At 38.6% G+C, this 21273-nt stretch overlaps 4 protein-coding genes across 14 annotated transcripts in view; 1 reads left to right on the top strand and 3 right to left on the bottom strand.

Moving 5' to 3' along the window:
• Nucleotides 1–21273, bottom strand: part of LOC123961955 (inositol hexakisphosphate and diphosphoinositol-pentakisphosphate kinase 2-like) — a 318451-nt gene that overhangs the window by 249807 nt on the left and 47371 nt on the right. The gene's annotated exons all lie outside the window — the stretch shown is intronic.
• Nucleotides 153–5637, top strand: LOC123961961 (patatin-like phospholipase domain-containing protein 2). Its single transcript, XM_046037811.1, has 11 exons — nt 153–230; nt 376–415; nt 633–833; nt 1733–1965; nt 2109–2174; nt 3291–3500; nt 3810–3870; nt 3962–4147; nt 4559–4700; nt 4860–4955; nt 5162–5637. The coding sequence occupies exons 2-11, from the start codon at nt 409–411 to the stop codon at nt 5352–5354; spliced, it is 1395 nt and encodes a 464-aa protein (XP_045893767.1). The 5' UTR covers nt 153–230; nt 376–408; the 3' UTR covers nt 5355–5637.
• Nucleotides 5995–13634, bottom strand: tdg.1 (thymine DNA glycosylase, tandem duplicate 1). The gene is made up of 11 exons (XM_046037812.1): nt 13493–13634; nt 12786–12860; nt 11453–11619; nt 10751–11037; nt 10576–10645; nt 10107–10242; nt 9851–9933; nt 9671–9765; nt 8808–8979; nt 8427–8579; nt 5995–6782 (listed from the first exon to the last, which is right to left on the bottom strand). Exons 2-11 carry the CDS (start codon nt 12842–12844, stop codon nt 6658–6660), a joined length of 1347 nt encoding a protein of 448 aa, XP_045893768.1. The 5' UTR covers nt 12845–12860; nt 13493–13634; the 3' UTR covers nt 5995–6657.
• Nucleotides 14371–20637, bottom strand: tdg.2 (thymine DNA glycosylase, tandem duplicate 2). 5 transcript variants are annotated; one of them, XM_046037819.1, is made up of 11 exons: nt 20366–20637; nt 20055–20122; nt 18843–19165; nt 18255–18454; nt 17992–18061; nt 16940–17075; nt 16720–16802; nt 16532–16626; nt 16264–16435; nt 15932–16088; nt 14371–14797 (listed from the first exon to the last, which is right to left on the bottom strand). In XM_046037819.1, exons 2-10 carry the CDS (start codon nt 20108–20110, stop codon nt 15982–15984), a joined length of 1242 nt encoding a protein of 413 aa, XP_045893775.1. In that variant the 5' UTR covers nt 20111–20122; nt 20366–20637; the 3' UTR covers nt 14371–14797; nt 15932–15981. The 5 variants fall into 5 exon arrangements, with proteins under 5 accessions (XP_045893775.1, XP_045893774.1, XP_045893777.1 ...); XM_046037818.1 differs by having other exon boundaries at nt 20055–20115; nt 20366–20636; XM_046037821.1 differs by lacking the exon at nt 20055–20122 and having other exon boundaries at nt 20375–20636.

Genomic DNA, 21273 nt, shown 5'->3' with positions numbered 1-21273 from the left:
TTTTTTTGTTTATTACTAGCTACATAAAGGATCAAGCGACCAAGGTTTACTCAGTTGAGCGTGGTGTGTGTGTGTGTGTGTGTGTGTGTGTGTGTTTTTTATTTTATCACATGTATTTCTCCATAATCATCCTACAGAAAAAAAGCAGGATCTGAAAATAATAATCCATCGAATAAGTCAGTGGGAAGACTGGACAGACTGGATACTGGATAGGAATTGTTTTCATATAGGTAGCTCCTTTAAATATAGTTTTTCAAACCTGTACTTTATTTTCTCTCGGTATGATGATGTGCAATAAGTCAGTTCAGTCACACTGAGGACGTTTGTTTTTCCCATGCCCACCTTTGACCCCGCCTCCCTCCCTTCTGTACACAGTATAGTGTTGGTTAGTCATGAAAACTGTATCACATGGCATGTAAGTGAAGTATCCAGCCTGTTCTTTGTTTTGAAATATGACGTTTGAGCCTAGCAAGTTGTGCAATATCAGACTGTAGCACAGTACTGCCCATTTTATCTCTAAATGTAGTGACGATAAGACAGTGGTTTACATGTTAATGAAATACTGGAAGGAATCCAAATGCACCAGCTGAACTCTGATGTATGATTGAAAAGATGTGGTTTTGAGTTGATAGTAACCTCAGAGAAGATGTTTAACTGGGACGAGGAGTGGAATATCTCTTTTGCAGGCTGTGGATTTAGGAGTATTTACTACCTGGGAGCTTTGAGCTGTATCCTTGAGGAGGTCCCACAGCTGGTTCATGGAGCCTCTAAAATCTGTGGAGCTTCATCTGGTTGTCTTGTGGCTGCAGCTCTGACAGTTGGGATTCCTATTGGTAAGTTTACTGTACAATGCAGATTAGTGTGTACATCTCTTCCGTCTGACTCAAATCACCATGTTCTATAATTCAATTGTTTTGCTGACAATTTGTTGTTTGTCTCATGATGATTGCCAAATGCATCATCAGTATGCCTAAAATAGCTTGTAAGTAGCTTGTAAAAACTGTTTAAAAAAAAAAAATTCTCATTAATATTTTAGTTTGTTTTGTTATTCACCACTTTTTTCACCACATGTTTGCTTCCTGTAGTATATGAGGTACCTGGCCATTCAGAAAGGCTGTTACCTCAGAACAAGTGCTGTTATTGATACTTGGAGTAAACACTGTACTTGGCAGGTTCTCTGACACACAGAGTTCGTGCAATAGTAAGAGCAAATTCCAGAGGTCAAAGTTAAAGCCAAGGGAGGCCAAATGAGAAAAAGCACGTGTCACTCACTGTCTCTCTGCTCTATTTAGTCTATTAGTCATTAACTCAGAGTACAACAATAAAAATAAAGTAAAATCGCAAAAACAAAAAACACCATAATAATTTATTTTTATTTTCAACTCAACCTTAAATCCTAAGCTAAAATGATAAAAATGACTGACAGTAATAAAGCAACAAGCAAAGGGCAGTGAGATAAGAAACAAATCAGTTGAAACAATGCGTCAGTCATTGATTTCCTGCATTAGCCAGAATGCATTTTGCAGCAGAGCAACAACGCTTGCTTCTTGAATACATCAAAGAACCCGATGAATCACAAAATAGCTAAAGTAAATACAGAAACAATATCAAAAGATAACTTTATTAAAGTTAACCATGTTATTAATTCTCTCTCATTCCCTTATTCACCTTTACTGCATAATAAATGCATTACTATAGCCAAAGGCTGATGTTGATAAGTTTTCCTCCTCAGAACAGTTGTGTGTCGATGTATTGAACACGGCGAAAGAGGCCAGAAAACACACACTGGGAGTTTTCCACCCAACCTTCAGTCTGCTGCGTATTGTACGGGAATCCCTGCTGGAGAGGCTGCCAGCAGACGCCCACCTTCGGGCCTCTGGAAAGCTCTGCGTGTCCCTCACCAGACTGGCTGATGGGAAGAACATTTTGGTGTCAGAGTTCGACAGCAGAGAGGAGCTCATTCAGGTAGAACAGATTTAAGAGGGGTACAAAACATTTTTTGCAGCCTGGTCTGACTTCATAGCATCTGTGCTGACAGTATTCCAGCAAATGCCAGGAGCTGCGGGTCTAATACCTGAAGTTTTATCCTGCCTTGTCCTCCTTTGCAGGTTCTCATGTGCAGCTGCTTTTTCCCTATTTACTGTGGTTTCATGCCACCCTCATACCGTGGAGTGGTGAGTAGGCCTAGAAATCTTGTACATTTTTTAATTTAGATTTTTGTAAAAGGGTTAGAAGGAAATGGTTATACAGTATATTTTTATTATAGTAATATCATAAGGGCTTGAAAGTAAAGAACATACATTTTATATACTTTAAAGCCCTTGTTATCAGAATGTATGAATCACATAAACAGGTGTAAAAATCCAGAGTAGGAATTTCTGGCACATCACCTTCTGCAAGATGCACAGAGAAGGAAAAAATCTGAATAGGTCAAAACTCCACCAACACTTGTAGTTGAAATACCAACTTCATTGTGAGACCAACACCTTTTGACTTGCGGTTTTCATTAGGGTCATTACACAACATTGTGTTGGTCTCACATTACAGTTCTTTCTACTACTTGACCATTTCTGGGCTTTTGTTTTGTTTATTTTACTCCAATACTTGCAACACAGCTACAATGGAGTACATAATGTTTTAGCTTTAAACATAATTTTGATTCAAACATTTAAACATAAAAGGACTGTGTGTTGTTTTTACAGCTGCCATTGTGCCTCCATGTTTAACAGTCACATAGGGAAAAAAACAAAGAACAGCAGGAGTACCAGTTCCCCCACTGACAGTAGACTCATTAGACCAGAAAGCATTGAAGTTTGGAGATAACATTTGAAGATTCATCTCTAAAGGCTGTTGCTTTGTCTTTCTTACTATTTTCCTAGTAAGACACTTTAACTCACAGCTGAATGCAACAAATTCATGCTTCTTTTCTGAAATTTACAAAAGGGAATCTAAGTAATGTAGGAAATCAATAACTTAAGATACATTATTAAATTCAAAACATGGATTTAATGGATTTGAAGAGTAGGATCAGTTCAGAATAATTTGTCTAGTGGCCGGGCAATATGAGAACAGTCAATGATGTCAAATTACTCTCCTGCTAAACATTATTAAATGTTAACGTTAGCCATCCGTTGATATATAGATGCAGTGACATTTTTTCAGTCACATCCAAATGTTTGTCATCAAGAATGTAATAATTACATTATCAAACCCTTTAAGCTGCTCATTTTGAATCTGTGCGGCCATCTGAGAAAAGTAATCAACATTCAGTCAGTTCTCCTTCCTCTCAGCTCTATATGGATGGAGCCCTGAGCAACAACATGCCTCTGTTCGAGCAGAGAAACACCATCACTATGGCCCCCTTCTCAGGCGAGAGCGACATCTGCCCCAGTGAGGGCACGTTCAACTTCTTAGAGGTTCACTATGGCAACGTTAGCATCCAGGTCAACACAGGCAATGTGTACCGGGTCTGGACATCCTTCCTCTCTCCCAGACTTGAGGTGGGTCATTTTACTTTAATATAACAGTCTTTGTCACACCAAGAAATGTAACGTATTAAGTTTTGGCAATGGCCCAGTTGATAAGACTCATGACTTTGATGTGTCCCTGAGCAAAACACTTAACCCCTGGTTGCTCCAGAGGAGTGCGACCTCTGACATACTTAGGAATTGAAACTCACTTTGGTTAAAAGCGTCACCGTCACCTAAATGAATAAATGTAAAAGACAAATGGATCTTGAGATGCATAAGCAGTTCTCTGTAATTTAAAAGAGCAAACAAACCTTCATGATTTCCACTTGTTCTTAACAGAAGCTTGCTGAAATCTGTCACAACGGCTACAAGGATGCTCTTTCTTTCTTGAGTGAAAGAGGTGAGCTCCAACACATGCATCCTCCTCACGACTGAGTCTATTTGATCTTAACAACCAACACATGTTATATTAACTCAACTGTCTGTGATAGATCTGCTTGGGCAGCATCTTACCACCAGTTTGGTGGCGGACACAGACGCGATCAGACCTGCTTGCTGTGAGCAAGCAGAAGAGTCAAAGACGACACTGTTGAATGGACAAAACCCTCAGCAACAGGAAGATCATTTATGGCTGGACCAGAAAGTCATAGAGAACCTCCCAGTTAGCTTCAAGAAAGGTAAGGAGGACATGTGGGACTTGCTCGTAATCAGCAGGTCACAGAAAGGGTTTAGTTAGAAAACCGAAAAAGGGTAAGTGATATGATTAAATGTAAGGATTTGGTTTATTGGAATCAAACTTGTTCCTAGGACATGGGTTAAAATTCCCAGGAAGGATACAAAAAAAGGGAATAGGAAAGAGAATAATGAATGCCCTTCTTGCCCTTAACCTTTGAGCAAAGCACTTAACCACCACTGTGAAGCTCCTCAGTGGAGAATAATCACTGGAAATGTGAATCTTAAGAGGATACTTCTTGTGATAAATGAATTTGGATTGAGCCCAGGAACAAAATATCTCACAGTTAATATAACTATTATGACACAGACATAAAGTTGGTGTGATGTCCACTGTGTGTGTGTGTGTGTGTTAGTGCTGTGTGAGGCATGCAGGGACAGTCATGATGGCAGCACTCAGTGGTCTCAGCTCATTAAGTTCCTTCCAGCAAAAGTGCTTATGTATCTGCTGACCTTCCTAATGCTTCCTGTTGAACTGACCTTCTTACTCACCAAAAGGTAAAGTGCTTTGATTATGCAACCAAAAAGGAAGGAGATGAAGCAACATAACTTAATATCCTGCTCCTTTCTGCACTGGGAAATTAACTTTAACCAACAACAATCAGTGGCATCACTTACATTTTTTTTTATACTTATATTTTTCTTTTCTTGTGACAGCATGATATCAGGCTGTGCAGCGACTAGCAGACTGCTGACGTCGACTGCAGAACTTTGCAGGCTGACATGGAACAGCGAAGGCAAGGAACCTAACAGGTGTGTGCACTTGCAAATTTAATAAAATTAACCTCGAGTTAATCAAATGAATAAATTTTGATCTCTGTTATTGGATTGGTAATTATCGGTTATTCTTAATATACACGTCTTTGCCACTGCAGCTGTTTAACTAACACCACTTTATAAATAGATGACATTGCAAAACTACTCTTATTTTTGATGATGCTCATCTTTGTATTCTCCAGTGCATTTCCAGAGCAGCGCTGCAGCAGCAGGTCCTATAATTCAGACCTCAGAACCCAGATAGCAGGAGACAAAAACATTAAACGCCAGGAATTCCAACAAAACTCTTCACTGGATCCATCCACCCCCAAAACACCTTCATGTGGCAAGATGACTTTAAACCACAGAAGTAAACAGATGTGTCATCAACCATAACCCAGGCAAAACAAACAAAAAACATTTGATTTTATAATTTTAGCCACCCCAGTAGCTCACCTGGTAGAGCATGTACTAAGGATAAGTCCTTACCACAGTGGCCCGGGCCCTTTGCTGCATGTCATCTCCTCTGTCCTGCATTTCCTGTCTCTCTCCAGCTGTCAATGTCTGATAAAGGCAAACAGCCTTTAGAAAATGATCTTGAAAGAAAATAATTGCAAATGTGAAACTTTTTTATGAATGACATTTGTTGTGTAGAAGAAGAAATGCTTGTTTGTTTGGATTTCTGACTTCTGTGTATCGACTCAGAAAGGCCAGCTTTACCTAACTTTTCCCAGGGATCGTGCTTTAAAAAGAATACTCCAAACTTCAAGTAAATGAGCATAACTTGCTGTTGAATAACCAGCATTCTGAGAACAGTACATAAAATAATTTCAGAGACTTAATTTAAGCATTGATAAAGTAAGCATTGACATAAAAAGTGATAGTTTCAACGATAAGTCGTTATCCAGGGTTTAGTGTGTTTAAAAGCATGTTGATTTTATGAATTTCTTACAGACAAATCTCTGGCACTCTAAGCTTACCCATGAGGCTTTATGACTCTTGAAAAGACTGAAGGTGATCCAATAATATAGAAAAATCATCATCAGGACATTTTAATGGACAACTGTTTCATAAAATTCCTTGTGAATGACATTTTCATAAACATACAAATCATAATTCTAAAATTCCTAAAGCAGAAAAGTGATAACAAAGATTAAAATATTACCTGTTTTAAGTTTTGTAACATTATATTGAAAGGCTTGACAGAAATTCCCTCTGTGGAATCTCCATTATGAGTCTGGTTTCATTGAGTGATCACTTTGCATTGTGGTTAGTTCATAGCACCATGAATGTAAAAACATTAATGCTAGCTAAATCCTCAATTCACATAGAGGATCTTACAGTCACACTGATCTGTCAAGCTTATAAAATAACCATCTGGAGTTTTATCTGTCAGTAGAGATGAATGCTTACACTTACTGCATCACAGTGCAGTATAGTACAGTACAAAGGCAAAACAGACATTTAAATACAAGACCTTCTCCAAGGACAGTCAAGCATCATTGTCAAGTCCCTGATTTCACATATTTAAAAAGACTGCCATGAAGATGATCATACATGTATACAAGTCCACAAACAAAATAAAAAGTGCAGAAAGAATATTCTGCAAAATCTCTAAAAAGTCCATCTATGTGTGTATTCCCACTCAGACACTAATAAAAAGGAAAACAACCTAAACCTGACAAAAGAAGTCTTTTCCTTATACGCTGCCCCCCTTTGGACCAGCGCTGATGTCTGGGATCTCATCTGCAAAGGACTGGGTCATCCACTGTCCGTCTGGGAGCTGGCCTTCAGCTATTTGTGACGTGGTCGCCTCCTGTGCTCCTTTAAAGACAGCCAACACACAGACTGAAAGCTTCTGCTAAGGATAATGTGACACAACTGATATCTATTTTGTTTATTGTTATACCTTTGTCATATACATAATAACACTTCTGGAATTTTTCAAGGTACTGAATCACTTCAGGGGTGACAAACTGTTGCCAACATGAAAAGTGTGCATGTTGCTCACATTTGACTTTCCAGTCATCTGTCCCTTGTAATAAAGTTTCATTGCTGTAGGAAGCTTATTTAGAACAACGTTGGGAATTGTTTTGAGTGCGTAAAATAAATTCATCGGATTTTTGGAAGTGATGAGAAGTTCTTGAAAGTGAGTTGAATGACCACTTAATGTCAAATGCTGACAAACCGCAAAGCTCAAAGAATAAGGCTAAATTTGTCATACACGCCATAATAATGCATCTAAGAAACACAAAGATTTTGCATATTAACTTACGAATTTACACAGTCTGCGATATTCTGTCTGTGATGCCTTTCGCCTTGATTATGTGTTCAACTTTTTTCATATGTTTAATATTAGTTTGCTCTTAGATTGTAATATATGATGCTCTGCTGCCAGCAGACTTGTCCATGTTTGGTCATCTGCTGCAGACACTGCCCCCTTTTATGTGAAAGCATTTATGGCTGGATTGGGAAACCCTGGTTTGACTTACCTAGTTGATAGCCAGAGTCGTGTGACTGCTTAGCCTGATTGTGATCGTTACTCTAGGAATCCACTGACTACGGCACGTTACGGCTGCGCTACGGTTTTTATCCGTCCATAGCCCGGCGTCAAAGTCCACTGGAAGCGTGTCAGAAGCGTTTCAGCAGCGGAGCGTGCAGCCTGCCCCACGTTATTTACTTGTTATTAATTTGTCCTTTTTGTGCTTCTTTTACCTTCTCCACAGCTCTATGTGACCCTGTTTTGTTCAGTCAACTTCAGGCTGCATTTCCCAGGAGGAACATTACAGAATCAGAGTATTTTGCCTGCCTGATTTTGCTGACATGTTTAGATTTTGTTGATTTGGTAATCAGTGTTTGCTTTTTGTGCTTCTACTATGATTAAATAGGCTGCGCAGTTAAATGATTTCATTTTGTGTCCATTTAACCGCGTTTATTGTCATTTTACAATCGGGAGTCTCCAAAGGGTGTTATATTTTGAAAATTTACCAGATTCTCTCTGTCATTAAGTGTCTGACTTCCTGCCTGGTTCGAGCTGCACTGTGTTGCTTGATGCGGCTGGCAGCAGAAATTTACCTGCTAGCTATTCTCTGCGGACGCGCTGTGGCCATAGCTGGTGGACTCGGGCGCATTGACTAGCCGTAACGCACCGTAGCCGGAGTCAGTGGATTTTAGGCTTAATGAAGCCAGATAACAAAAAGATTTCCTGGGTATACTGAACCAGTTATGCAGGATATTGGACAACCTGGCTTTGTTTCTCCAGCAGAAATCTAGAAGGGGAAATCAGGGTTCTCGACCCTTCGACCCTGATTACAAAAACCAGTTTCTCATATACATGACGTTTAAGAAGTAACCTGGTAACCTGGTTTATGTAAACATGCTGAACTCTTTTACCTTAAAAGATGGTTAAAATGTAAGGAGTGGAATAAACTCTGCACAGGTGAACCATTTCAACTATGTGTGTGTTACCTGTATTTTCTACAGATGAGAATGTACAGTGTCCGTTGGTCTGGCTTTCAGCCTGGCCCCCTTCAGGTCCTCTCTCTGCATATACTCCACCGTAGGCGTCTTCATAACCAGGATCGTACTGCTCCTCCTTTATTGCCATCCTCTTTGCATCCTCTGTTGATGTAAAAAAGGGAAGAGTAAATAAATGATCTGAACTGGATCCAGAGATCAAACTAAAATCAGGATGATTAAATCAGGATTTACTGAAACGGGGAATCAAACAAACGATGCCACTACTTTAAATGCTTAATTCTTCATGCAGTATTTTACTGCACTAGAAGTGGGGAAATGAGTTAAATAACCTTAAGGAAAACACATCCATTCATTGATGACTGTGCTTACCCTTGGCCAATTCCAGGTCAAATGAGTACTTGACCTCCTCAATCTCAGTGCTTCTTTGGATCCCCTGCAGCTGATCTCTGAGCTCCCTCAGTTTGATGTAAAAGTGGACTTTGTCCTGAGCACGAGGAAACTGAGCACAACGAGCGCTGGATGAAGGCATCAGATACAGAGCCTGTGTAGGGGGAAATGACTCAAATCAATTCTTCAAAAGGTAATAGCTCTTCATTTATGAAACTGCTATGTTTTTTCAACCCTTAAAGAATAATTGTGGTATTTTTAAACATCAGGCCTATTTTACATATTTTGGTGTCGAAATGACATCGAAATGGTTTTGGAATCCGTGCAGTAGATAGCTTCAGCCAGCAGCCGCAAACCGGCAGCCTCTTTTTTTTTGCCACTGACAGGCTCAGACTCTTATTCGAGGTGTCACACAACATGGAAAGGATACCTACGAGTGACATCCTTTGTTTTTAACAAACAGAAGTCTTGTTCAAGACAATGCTCGCTCTGAAATCTCGCAAAAGTGTTGCTGCAGATGTGAGTCAGAGTTGGAGAGAGGAATTTGTTGTGTGGAGTAACATTAGGGAATAAACAGTGTTTCCTGCAACAACTCGCTTCTCTCGAGATTTTAGAGCGAGAACTTGAGCAAGACTTCTGATTCCAGGGTGTCATCGGGAGTCACTTGGAGGGATCCTTTCCATGATGTTGATGTATTTCGACTGGTATCAAGTACTGATCTGATCTCTTTAGTCTCTGTGGTCAGCTAAAAATGTAGGAAAAAAAAATCTATTTTCAGAGGCCAATCTGGAAAATTAAATATTTGAGGAATCCCCAATGAAGTTGCAAAACAGCCGGGTGCTCACCACATCACAGTCGGGGATCTTGTGTGGCTGCAAACCAAAATCGAGTTTCTTTGGTTTCTTACCAAACAACTCTCTGCAGAACATTTCATAGATGCCTTTGGGGAAAAAACAGAATTATTACTTTCATTCAATTTAACGAATATTTTTTTTGTAACAGTTGCTCTGTAGTGGAGTGCTTACATTTTCCATTGAAAACAGCAATAAGAGGCTTGTATTTCTTCAGCTTCTCTACGAGAATTGTGCCTCCTTCACGTAACTCTTTACTGTTGAGATGAAGACGGAAGAAAGATGGTTTTAATACTGTGTTACAAACAAGTTAGGATGCTCCAGTAATATGAAACATGATAGTGAGTGAAAAAAATCATAATCCATCAGCGATGTCATGGATGCATCTTCAGTGTCTCTTGCCGCCCCCCTCCCCCCCCTTTAGGCCTACCTTGAGAGGTCTTTGCTCCCTGGTGTCGCCCTGGCCACCATGTTGGTGAAGCCCATTTTATACTTAACAGGCAGGGTGGTATCATGCATGTGGTTGAGCTGCGCCTCAGTAAATCCAGACAAAAATAGGCACTTCCCTGAAACAGAAAAGTTACCTAGTCATTCATTTCACAAACTGATCATGTCACAGCATCTTGCTTAATCTCTATCAGAAGAGCAAGGTAAAAATCACTTCTAATATGTTCTTAATTAAACTATAACCTTGCCTCACAAAAAAGTCCTCACTCTACAGGTCTCAAAGTCAAAAAGGATCTTACAAAGATAGTACAGAATCACATACTTTCATGGATTTCTAAAACACCTTTGGACAGCCACAACTATTTCCCATCCCCTGATCAGTTTTGCAGACAAGCATAGGAACCATTCTTAACTATTATACAACTCAAAATCATTCTTGTCACACAACTTACAAAAATGATTTCCAGGACCTGGAAACCACCGTCCAATGTAAGCTGCCATCAGTCCTGGATTGATACCAATCTAAAAGCAAAATGGCAGATGTTTTTTAAGCTTATGAACTCAAATTCATTCCTGACAGCACACTGTTTGGCTCCACTGTTAAAACAGTTGAACAGGGAATCTTACAATGACATAGTCCAGGTTGTAATCCAGCAGGTCTGGTAGAGTTTTTTTCATGACTTCCTCCTCTGACATTCCTTTGAAACGGTCAACTTTCCTCTTCACCTTCTTGAAGCTCTCATCAATCTTCTCTTGCTTGCCATCTACCTGAGCCTCAGTGGCCTTCTTGGGCTTAGGACCAGGCTTGGCTTTAGGTGCATTTGGGTCCTTAGGCGGCTTTGGTGCCTTGGGGACTTTTGGTGGTTTGGGTGCCTTGGGTTCCTTGGGTTGAGCTGGTCTGCCTCTCTTTTTGGCTGAGGATACAACAGTACATAGTTTATATCAAAAGGAAGAACTGTCTATTGACAGACTTCATCTTTATGTTACTGTGCTAAATATAACTCCATTTAATTACACTTTAGAGTGTCCAGAAGCATAGAAAACTTCACTGCAAACCCCCACTACTCTAAATTACTTGAGAACGCTAAATACATTTAGCAAGGCTGTCACTAACTTACACAAAGCTTTTCTTCGAAAACATGCTTACTAGCAAGCATGCTAATGTTATACAGTATTACAAGACTTTCATCACATCTTATCATTCATACATCATTGTGCACACCTTCAGTTAACACACTGAGTCAATACTTAAAGACAAATTAAGAAATCTGGGACCAGAACCAGCTCATCTATGAGTGAGGATGTTTCATTCAAAAGGGATCATAGTACGTTTTGCCAGGTTGGCAGGTTCCTGTTGATCCATCATAGGTTCTGGATTAGCCATGTGTGGTACGGCTGTCTCTCCCGTCTGCTCCTCCGGGTAGTGATACTGATTGTTGGAGTTGAAGCCTGAATATTGGGCCTGGAGAGCTTGAAACTGCTGTGCAGACTGAACCCTGTGGTGAATTAATAAGAAAAATAAAACATGGAAATTATAAATACATTAAGTGAAATCGTGATGGGATGTGCTGTGGGATTCAACCTGACTTGGACCAATTTGCATTGTTGCCTATGTGCTTTTATGTTTGATAAATTAATAAAGCATAACTGATGCACTTTCTCCTACAATTGTTGAGTCAGTTAATCGTGATACATTAAATTTATTCATTTAGCGGACACTTTTATCCAAAGCAACTTACAATTGCTATACATGTCAACATGAGCAACTAGTCTTTATTTATTATTATTTATTATGTTTTGTGTCTTGCTTGACATTGATGGATGTGTCACAGTGGGAATTGAACCCGGGTCTCACCACACCAAAGAGATGTGTCTTATCCAGCATCACCACCCTCATAATCGCCTCACAAGGATGTGCTCCTTTTTCACAACTTAATTATTAGGTCCGAATTGTTTATTAGTTTATTAGATGAACCCAATATTAGGTTAATTTAATAACCCTGCAAACTTTTCTTAGTTTGCCAATTTAGCTGAAAGCGTTTGAGAGGTATCAAGCTTTATGAACTAAATACTGGAAACAGCTTTTTGTTTAACGGAATACAATTCAACAGTCCGTCAAACTACAGCTTTTAAAATGACCATAAAGTTGAATCAACACCTCTTTTAAACAATTTTAACTAAAATGGAACATTATAACCTTGACAATGGTAGGTATTATTGCAGGTCTGTTGTATGTCCTCATTAGGTTTTAGCTAAACTGGCAACTTGGCAGAGCTGCTTGCAACTTATTTTCACACCACATTGAAAACCCACACTGTTAGTTCCCCAGTCAACAATCGTCAGTGAATCAAAGAGACTATAGTAAAGCTTCACATCATATTAAGGGGAAAGACATTCCACCATCAAGATGTTTTGCCGTATTCTCCCTGTATTAAACTACATTAAAATGCCAACAACCTATAACAAAACAACATACACATCACTTTAATCCTTTTTCATGGTGCACAAACCAAATGGTATGTTATGAAAACAATGGTAAAACAAAAATCAAACGGTCAACTGGGCGCACATGCTTTCATTTCATTTTCATCACACTTTACCATTTAGAGGTTTGCTGATCTGATACCTGTATGGCCACATTGTGATGAGGAGGAAGACTCACCACTGATGAAGATACTCCGGGGAGACAACAGGGAATGATCCATTCAGCTTTTCTTCCATCTTTTGGGTGGTTTGACTTTATTAAATAAATCAATATGCATATTGAGGAAATACAGCTAGGTGATGTACACGTGTTTTAGCATATTAAGAGTCTGTCATTGTATGAAACTGAATGCATGTGCCAGGGCATTGTATACAAACTGTAGAGTTTACAACAAATGATCAACCATAACATAAAAAAATACCAACAAAAGGATAACTTAGATGGTGCATACACATTAAAAATATGTTAAAACACTACTATGCAGACCCTATTTTATGAAAAGTACAACAATAGATATCCTAAACGACAAATTCTGCTAAAATGCTTCTTCCTCATCCATGACTATGCTAACTAACAAGCTAAACCCGAATGAAAACCAGCTAAAAAGTTGCCATTTTAAACCAGGTTTAGAATACAATGCTAGCAGAATAAAAGGTACGAGTTTGTAGCTATCACACTTCACTTATAACCGTTTAGTATTTCGGGTGATAATATGAATGGTATTGTTAACAGCGGTTCAGTAGCTGTGCCACAAGTGCAGCTAATGTTAGCCAGCAGCTAGCTGTTCAGCTAACTTTGTATGGATGAATGGTTCCGCTTCCCACAAGAGATTCCTCGAGAGAGAATTTTACACAATTTACCAGTAATTAAAAATGTCTACGAACCTGTTGGGTGTACGGGTTAAACGTGTTTCTTCTGTACAAATAACAGTTTTTTCCCATCTACCCCGCTCTTCTATTCACAACATATGAGGTGCAACACAGGCAACAAAGACTTGACAGCACTGCCGTTCAACTTTGACACCGGAAGATCTCAAGTATGAGACATAGGGGTGTAAAAACGTAAAAAGAAAAAATATCTTTGGCTATAAACAAGAAAAAATACTCCAACGAAATTATTTGCACATTATGTCTATTCTTCAACAAATATATCGGAATGCGGTGTTTGTAGTGTAAACTGCAATAAAAAAACACGAAAACAAGCAAAACGGCACGCACCTATTTTCGCATTGGTATGAGCTACTCGACTTTTAAACTCTGTGAGACTTGTTTTCGATTGGCTGATAGTCTGAGGCGTTTAAAGGGTTCAGCTTTTAAGTACTAATTTCGCCTGCTATTTTTACCCACCCCGCGACCCTGTACGCAGGATAAGCTGTTGACGATGGATGGGTTTTTCCCCACTAAGGTGAGTACAACAACAACTATGGTGAGTTCAACTCACTTGAATTAAAGGTGTCATTGATGTTTGGATGTCAGGTTTTCTTTCTAGCTTTTTAAATTTTGGTGTTTGTCTACAGCTATATGTATAATTTATACTATGCATTGGTCTATTGAATATACAGCTGCTGGGAAGGAAAACAAGTCAGTAAGCGAATGAATCATCTAAATATACACATCTTCCTGCTCTTGTTATAGAGCTTTGGAAATCGACTCAAGAAAAAGCATTAACCATACCTTCCGATGGCTTGTGTGCGTTTACTTACATTACAGGTTAAATATTACAGAGTCACATGAATGACTTTAGCAATGAGACAATAAAAGTGCCAGCTTTAGAAGAGATTTAATAACTCTGTAATTACAGATTAGAAATTCAGAGTACAATTACATATTTATACATGTGATAAATCATAAAATGTCTTTTTTTAAAATACAAAAATAAGTCACTGGACACACGTACCATACAAAATGCAATAAATAGTGATATAAAATAACACCAAAAACATGCACAGTTTGTTTGAGAGTTAAAAAATGTAACCGTTGTGGGAACTTTTTCCCTTGTGCGTCACATTGCGATGCCACAGTAAACTGCAAGACTCCTCTTCTCTTGTGGTGTCATCAGAGGTTTTTTTTTACCCCCATTGATGCATCATGCTACTAGTAGAGCTGATATCTGGTATCTGTTGAGTGAACATCTTTAGCTACAGTGGTTCCATGTCATGTTGGCGGCTGAGTGGCCTACAATATCCATTTCTGCAAGATAGCACAATAAAAATGGATTGTGCTGCTTCCAGAACCAATACATTAGTAATAGTTCAGCAAATTATTTTTATTTCTAGAAACCACCAAGATATTTTAAAAAAGGACCATGGCAGTGCTTGTGTTTTATGTAATTTACTGCAAATTATGTACGCTTAAAGGTGCCCTGTGGAGTTTTCTTCAGAATCAGAAGGAGCTTTATTGCCTAGTAGTGTTTTACACATACGAAGAATTTGCTTTGGTGATAAGGTGCTACACGTAGACAAACATACAGTAGACATAAATAAATCTAGAAATATATAAATATGGAATAAACAATGCAAGTTATATAAGAATAATAAAAAGAATAGAGAAAAATAATACAACTATTTGCAGAGAAAGAACAACGTCGCAGATATTTACAGACAGACAGAGATGTGCCTTATTCCAGGTTTGTGTTGTGCAGACATATTGCAACAGAAGAGAATACATATATAAATAGAACAAACAAAAGTTAAGAACAAACAAAAGTTATGTTTACATTTAGTATATCCTTGGGGCCTAAAAACACAGTGAATGCAATTCCTTCCTTCCTACAAACACACTTGCAAAGCAGATTTTCTTTTTTTTAAAGTGACCTGTACTGTTTAAATCTATGTAATTTTGTTTCTTTTCTTTGCCCATGCATTTCTACTTGTTTTGGCTTGTTACAACTAAGTACTGATCAGTGGTATGATGTGAACCCATTGGCATGAATGTGTATAGTACAGTGCCAACCCACATGCACATGCATGAGGCAAACAAAAAAGGCACCTGCTCATAACTTCTCGTAGATGTCCAAAGACTCCACAGGCTACCTTTCACATTACTGAAAAAAACATTTTACACCATGCCATTTATTTTGGGATAGACACATCCATTTTTACTTTCAGGGTGGATCAGGTCATTAGTTTACTTCATTTTAATAATGTATAAAAAAATCAACAGACTTCTTAATTGCTTTAGATAGGTTATTAGTCACAGTGGATTGGAGTCATTATTTACACTTACATTAATTGCACCTGAAACTATTGGTAGTTTTGCTATAAATAAAAAGATTCCATGTAGTTCCTGCTAAATTGAATTAGAACTACATGGTAAATACACTACCTGTGTGCTACAGCAGACAGGCCTGTTCTTTCACCTCTCCTCAGTCTCTCTTAGTTGGAGGTGTTGCTGCTTTGCCTCACGTCATCATGCAGCACACTGCAGCTTTCATACTCTGGATCCACCTGCTCTTCTTTAATTGCAAGCCTCTTAGCATCCTCTGCAGAGCAAACGCAACATCAAGGAGTTAGATCTTTATCAAAGACATATACATATTTGTGTGTGAACAAAAATGACAAAACTGTACCCTGCTTATGTTTCAGAAAATCCAAATAAGCAGGTATATCTTTGTATCCAAAAATAGCCACAAAATAAATCATAATCCAACGGTTTACCTTTAGCTAGCTGCAGATCAAACGAGTACTGTGTCTCTTCCACCTCGTGGCTGGGTGCCAGGCCTTTCATCTGGTCTCGCAGTTCCTTCAGCTTGATGTAGAAATGCACCTTATCCTGTGCTCGAGGAAACTGGGCACAGCGGGGGCTTGATGATGGCATCAAGTAGCACACCTAGACAAAAGGAAAGATGCAATGAGGATTATTAATTTTTTGAGTTAACCTATGGTTGAGTATATTTTAAGTAATCCAGGTACTGCTTCAACATACGGTTTCAGTTTCTGGAATTTTGTAGGGCTGTAGACCAAACTCGAGATTCTTCGCCTTCACACCAAATGTTTCTTTGCAGAAGATTTCATAAATACCTGGCAAAAAACAAATGTCAATACACTGTTAAACTGACCCAGTGGCTTTATGAATAAGCCATCTAAATACATAAAGTAGTTTATTAATTTTACCTTTTCCATTAAAAGCTGCTATTAATGGCTTGTATTTCTGCAGCTTGTCAAGTAGCTGTCGGCCTCCTTCACGAATCTCCTTACTGGGACAAAAATGTACATCCACAAAAATATTATCTATCTTAGAGTTCAGGCTTAGTCTAACTGTTGCACAATCTCTGAATCATTCTGTATAAATGCATTTCTATATACTAAATAGATCAATGTGTTTTTAATTCACCTGGAGAGATCCTTGCTGCCAGGTGTAGTCCTCTCTACCATGTTGGTGAAGCCGATGCTATAATTCTCTGGCAGACTCTGGTCATGCATGTAGTTGAGCTGCTGGTCAGTTAGACCGGAAAGAAACAGACATTTCCCTGGATAGAAAAGAACAGTTGAAAATTAAGTGACGCACAAAATACATTTCAAAACACTGGAACATGACTATTTTTTTTTAAAAGCACACACAGCTGGACCATGTGCAGGTTTGTTTTCCAGCATAATTACTTTTTATGGTTTTGGCCAATCAGTAAAATGTTTTCTTTTTGTACAATGATGTGCTGCGCTGATACTGGATCTGCCGGGGTTGAGGTAAAGTGAATGACAGAACCAGCATCAAATATGCTTAGCTGCTTTATCAGCATAACAATAAACAGTGCAAAAAACATAAAGTACAATTAGAAAAAAGACTAATATTATATATGTAAAAGATTCTTTAGAGAAAAAATTGTGTGCCTACAATACTTAGAAACAGTCTGATAACAAATAATCTTGAGGAGCTACAAGTAAAAGATTATGAAATCATTGTGCACCCTGATTTTAGCAACCTCTCATTTTGAAAAACTGTCTGCCAAAAACCAACATTAAATGGCATTTATACCTTTTCTATTGACCCCATAAATGTTGATATTCCCCTTTGACGACCCTTTAAAAAACTTCTTGGAAATATTTTCCAACATGGCACAACACTGTCACGCACATTTACATTCAGTTGTGTGAGTGAAATATTCAAACTCAAAACAAAATTTTTATGACTGCACCAATACATCAAAACAAAAGCTAGAGTATATTTAAATAACTATATAACATTTCTTTGTAATTCAGCATGACATGTTTTGTATCGCTGGAAGCTCTGGGATCTGTACTTAAAATGATGCGTTTGAACAAATCTGAGCTGCAATAAATGTGTAGATAATGATGGACCCATGCTGGGTCCAACAAAGTAGAAGAAGTTAAAAGTGAAAGCTGGATTGCATTTCCTGTAGTCAGTAATGCAATTGAATTTCAACATACAGAAATGGTTTCCTGGGTTTGGGTAATGGTGTCCTTTGAAGGCTGACAATAGTCCTGGGTTAATTCCAATCTGAGGAGAAACATGAATGTGTTACCATGGCAACAGACCTAAAAATTAGATTTTTTTTGTGACTGAAACCTTACAACATAGACACACTTGGTGTAAATCTTTTTTTTTTTTTTTTAACAACTGGCACTAATTCAGTACTTATTCAAATAAACAAATACATAAATTCTAAAAATGCCCCCAGTAAATAACTCACTATCAAAATGTCAAGATTGTAGGTAATAACGTCTGGCAGGGTTTTGGCCATAACCTCAGCCACTGACATGCCGTTAAAGCGGTTGAGAGCCCTCTTGGCTTTTTTGGCGGCCTCAATCTCATCCTCCTCTTCCTGCGCCTTGCCGTCCTCCGCCTGCTGCTTAGGAGGCCGGCCTCTCTTCTTCTTCACTGGTGTCACAACTAGGGAAGAGAGAAAGAACGTGTATGACGGTGACTGATAAAAAGACAAAAAACACCTGTTATTGAATTCACAAGCACAGTCACGGCCATTAGAGAAAACACGTAGATAGAGGCTCGAAGGGCAGCTGCTTGGCTGAAAAAAAAGACAAGCCGTTGAGAGAATTTTGATTTACATTTTATGATGTCTTTTTCTGCTTAAGATTATTTCCCCAAATTATTCCAGAGAATCATTGCCAAATCATACCATGCAGCATGTGCAAAATATAGTACAGGCTGACAGATTTATTGCTAGAAAAAAGGATAGCAGCATATTAAAATACAGTAGATGTGAGCAAAAACTATTTTATGTGTGGGACAGAATTACTTTGATTAATAATCTCTTACATACCTTGAGGTGGACCGGCAGGCTGAGGTTGGTGCTGAACACTCTGCTCCTGCTGCTGTACTGTATGTTGATGCTGAGGGTGGTGCTGATGTGCAGGAGGCTGCTGCTGCTGCTGCTCCCTGACGTTCTGCTGGTAGGTCAGGTCCTGGTAGTGATTTTGGGCAGGGGGACAGTTCTGATAAAGAGGTTCCTGATAAAGAGGGGGCTCCCGGTGGACAGACAGCTCTGCCATGACGAGATCATCTCTGGGACCTTCTGTGTAATGGCCCATGTTGTGATACGGCATTACATACTGCGCCTCAGGATGCTGCTGGCTGGACTGGTACCTAGAAAAGAGAGGGTGCGTGGGAGAAGAAAAGAGAAGGAGGACGATGAAGGTTAAAGAGAAGAAGATGAAGGTGAGCAAAGGAAGAAAACGAAACAGGATCTGGACACGGCAAGAGAAGACAAATTATGTCTGGCGTTCAATGGGGTGCGTGAACAAGTGGGTGAGGCAAACTTACAAGACACAATACTTACAAACACACATGCTCTGGTATACACCTGTTTGTATACTCTGCATTTCATTCATTGCAAGAGTATGTAAGTCAAGCAGTTTTTCCCTGCTTTATTGAGGCTATTTCATTAGATTAGAGAATATAACCTAAAACATTCACTCACTGCACCCATAAATAGGTAGGCTGACAGAATGGAATGAAAATATACAAACAACTGATAAGACTTGCAAATACATTGTGACTGTGATCGATATGAAGTCTACAGATCAAACGTGTGAAAAGTTTACTTTCAGGCTGTACCCATTCCACAGTTGGCAAAGACGCTGAATGAGAGCCACTGTGGGTGTATTTATGAAGCCTGTAGCAAGTGGTCGTGTAATAACTGCTGGATAATGCAGTAATTTTAAGAAATATGTTTTATTTATACGTAATATTATGTCATCACATTGTAAAATTAACTGGCAATTATTACATTTACTGTTACACAACCTTCATTATTATCCACATGTTCATTTAGAGGAACATTGTATTACATTTCGACAGGATATTACCCTTAATAATTACACTATCATTTGCCACAAGCCTAAATATAAAGTACATGTGTGATGTAGTGTGTCAAATGCTATTTATTTTTCTGCATCTCATGCATGAAAATGAAGACGTCGAGGAGAAAACATAAGAAGTTTCCCAGGACCTTCCACCTCCAACACCAACTCACCACTGCTGAAAATAATCCGTGGGAACCGTCAATGATGTATACTGGTTTTCTTCCATCTTAACTGTTGACTTATTTGAATAAATTAACATTCATTCTGCTGACAAACGCATTAATAAACACTGGAGAGAGGAGCTGTGTGAAGATTATAGCACATTAGGGGCATTGCTGGCACAAAGACGGATGGACGCTGCTACAGGAAGGTGGAAGCTTTACTTAAGCTAACAAACATAACGCAGTCCTACGGCTATCTTCAAACCACAAGTTACCTCTAAATTAGCGAAACATAAAGGTATATGAGCAAACTAACATACCTGTCATACATTTTGTTCTTTAGTTTTCAAATAAGGAGACGGGGGGCAGGGAATCCTCACAAAACAAAGACCATTTAAACGCTCAACATTACGTTTTGCTCGGGTTGAGTGAATGCTTACCGCCACCTCTTGGTCAGGAGGTGTACTGCGCGGTTCAGACTAAAATGATCTTTAGGATGCTTAGTCACATTACACAACTATACATTTACAGCCTACGACCAATAATTATTAAGTAAAACTGTACATGTTATTTATTCATTTAAATATTATAAAACACGGGGTTATAGTTCATGATGCATGCTAGCTAGATGGCGACTCTCATGAAAGCACCAACAGGAATTTATACCGTAGCAGCCAAAGATGTTTTGTTTTTGTGCAGCGCATCACTCCGTAGTAATATCGGAACTCCTTTTACATAAATGGTGTAAAGTGCATTATCTTCAATGATTCTGTAAAACTATTGCGTCTTGTTGGCATATTTCACATCCATAAAGCTAAAACGCTTAAAAACACTCCTAATTTCCATTTTTTTCCTATTGAATTACAATATCTATTTGACTCCGTCTCACAATTATCAAAACCTCTTTAGTAATTGGTAAATAACTCACTAAAAAGTCTATTAATTTATAGGCTATATATTACTTTATATCTCCCTCACAAAATGTGCTTTCAGCTCCTTTTGTTTTATTGTCTTGTGTTTTATTTTATTTGTCCTAGTCTAATCTGTCTTTATTATTTCTGCTATTGCCTTGTCTCTTAATGTATATAATTTTCTTGTGTTATCATTGTTAATATACATTGCCCTGTTCATCTGAACGTGTTACATAAAGGAAATATATAGGCTATATATTACTTTATATCTCCCTCACAAAATGTGCTTTCTGCTTCTTTTGTTTTATTGTCTTGTG

The sequence above is a fragment of the Micropterus dolomieu genome, linkage group LG22 (genome assembly GCF_021292245.1).
Source record: "Micropterus dolomieu isolate WLL.071019.BEF.003 ecotype Adirondacks linkage group LG22, ASM2129224v1, whole genome shotgun sequence".
Taxonomy (NCBI): domain Eukaryota; kingdom Metazoa; phylum Chordata; class Actinopteri; order Centrarchiformes; family Centrarchidae; genus Micropterus; species Micropterus dolomieu.
Note: the sequence above shows the minus strand (reverse complement) of the source record. Positions and strands in the feature narration are given on the sequence as shown.

Excerpts from the sequence above, each read along its gene's own strand:
- tdg.1 (XM_046037812.1), bottom strand. The coding sequence starts at position 12,844 with ATGGAAGAAAAGCTGAATGGATCATTCCCTGTTGTCTCCCCGGAGTAT. Across the intron at positions 11,038-11,452 it reads ACCTGCCAACCTGGCAAAAC|CCAAAAAGAGAGGCAGACCA; the intron begins GTACTATGATCC and ends TTGTATCCTCAG. Across the intron at positions 8,580-8,807 it reads TGACCTGGAATTGGCCAAGG|AGGATGCAAAGAGGATGGCA; the intron begins GTAAGCACAGTC and ends TTACATCAACAG.
- LOC123961961 (XM_046037811.1), top strand. Across the intron at positions 834-1,732 it reads GACAGTTGGGATTCCTATTG|AACAGTTGTGTGTCGATGTA; the intron begins GTAAGTTTACTG and ends TTTCCTCCTCAG. Across the intron at positions 1,966-2,108 it reads GCAGAGAGGAGCTCATTCAG|GTTCTCATGTGCAGCTGCTT; the intron begins GTAGAACAGATT and ends CCTCCTTTGCAG.
- tdg.2 (XM_046037817.1), bottom strand. The coding sequence starts at position 20,143 with ATGTTAATTTATTCAAATAAGTCAACAGTTAAGATGGAAGAAAACCAG. Across the intron at positions 16,803-16,939 it reads GGCAGCAAGGATCTCTCCAG|TAAGGAGATTCGTGAAGGAG; the intron begins GTGAATTAAAAA and ends TTTTTGTCCCAG. Across the intron at positions 16,627-16,719 it reads AGCAGCTTTTAATGGAAAAG|GTATTTATGAAATCTTCTGC; the intron begins GTAAAATTAATA and ends GTTTTTTGCCAG.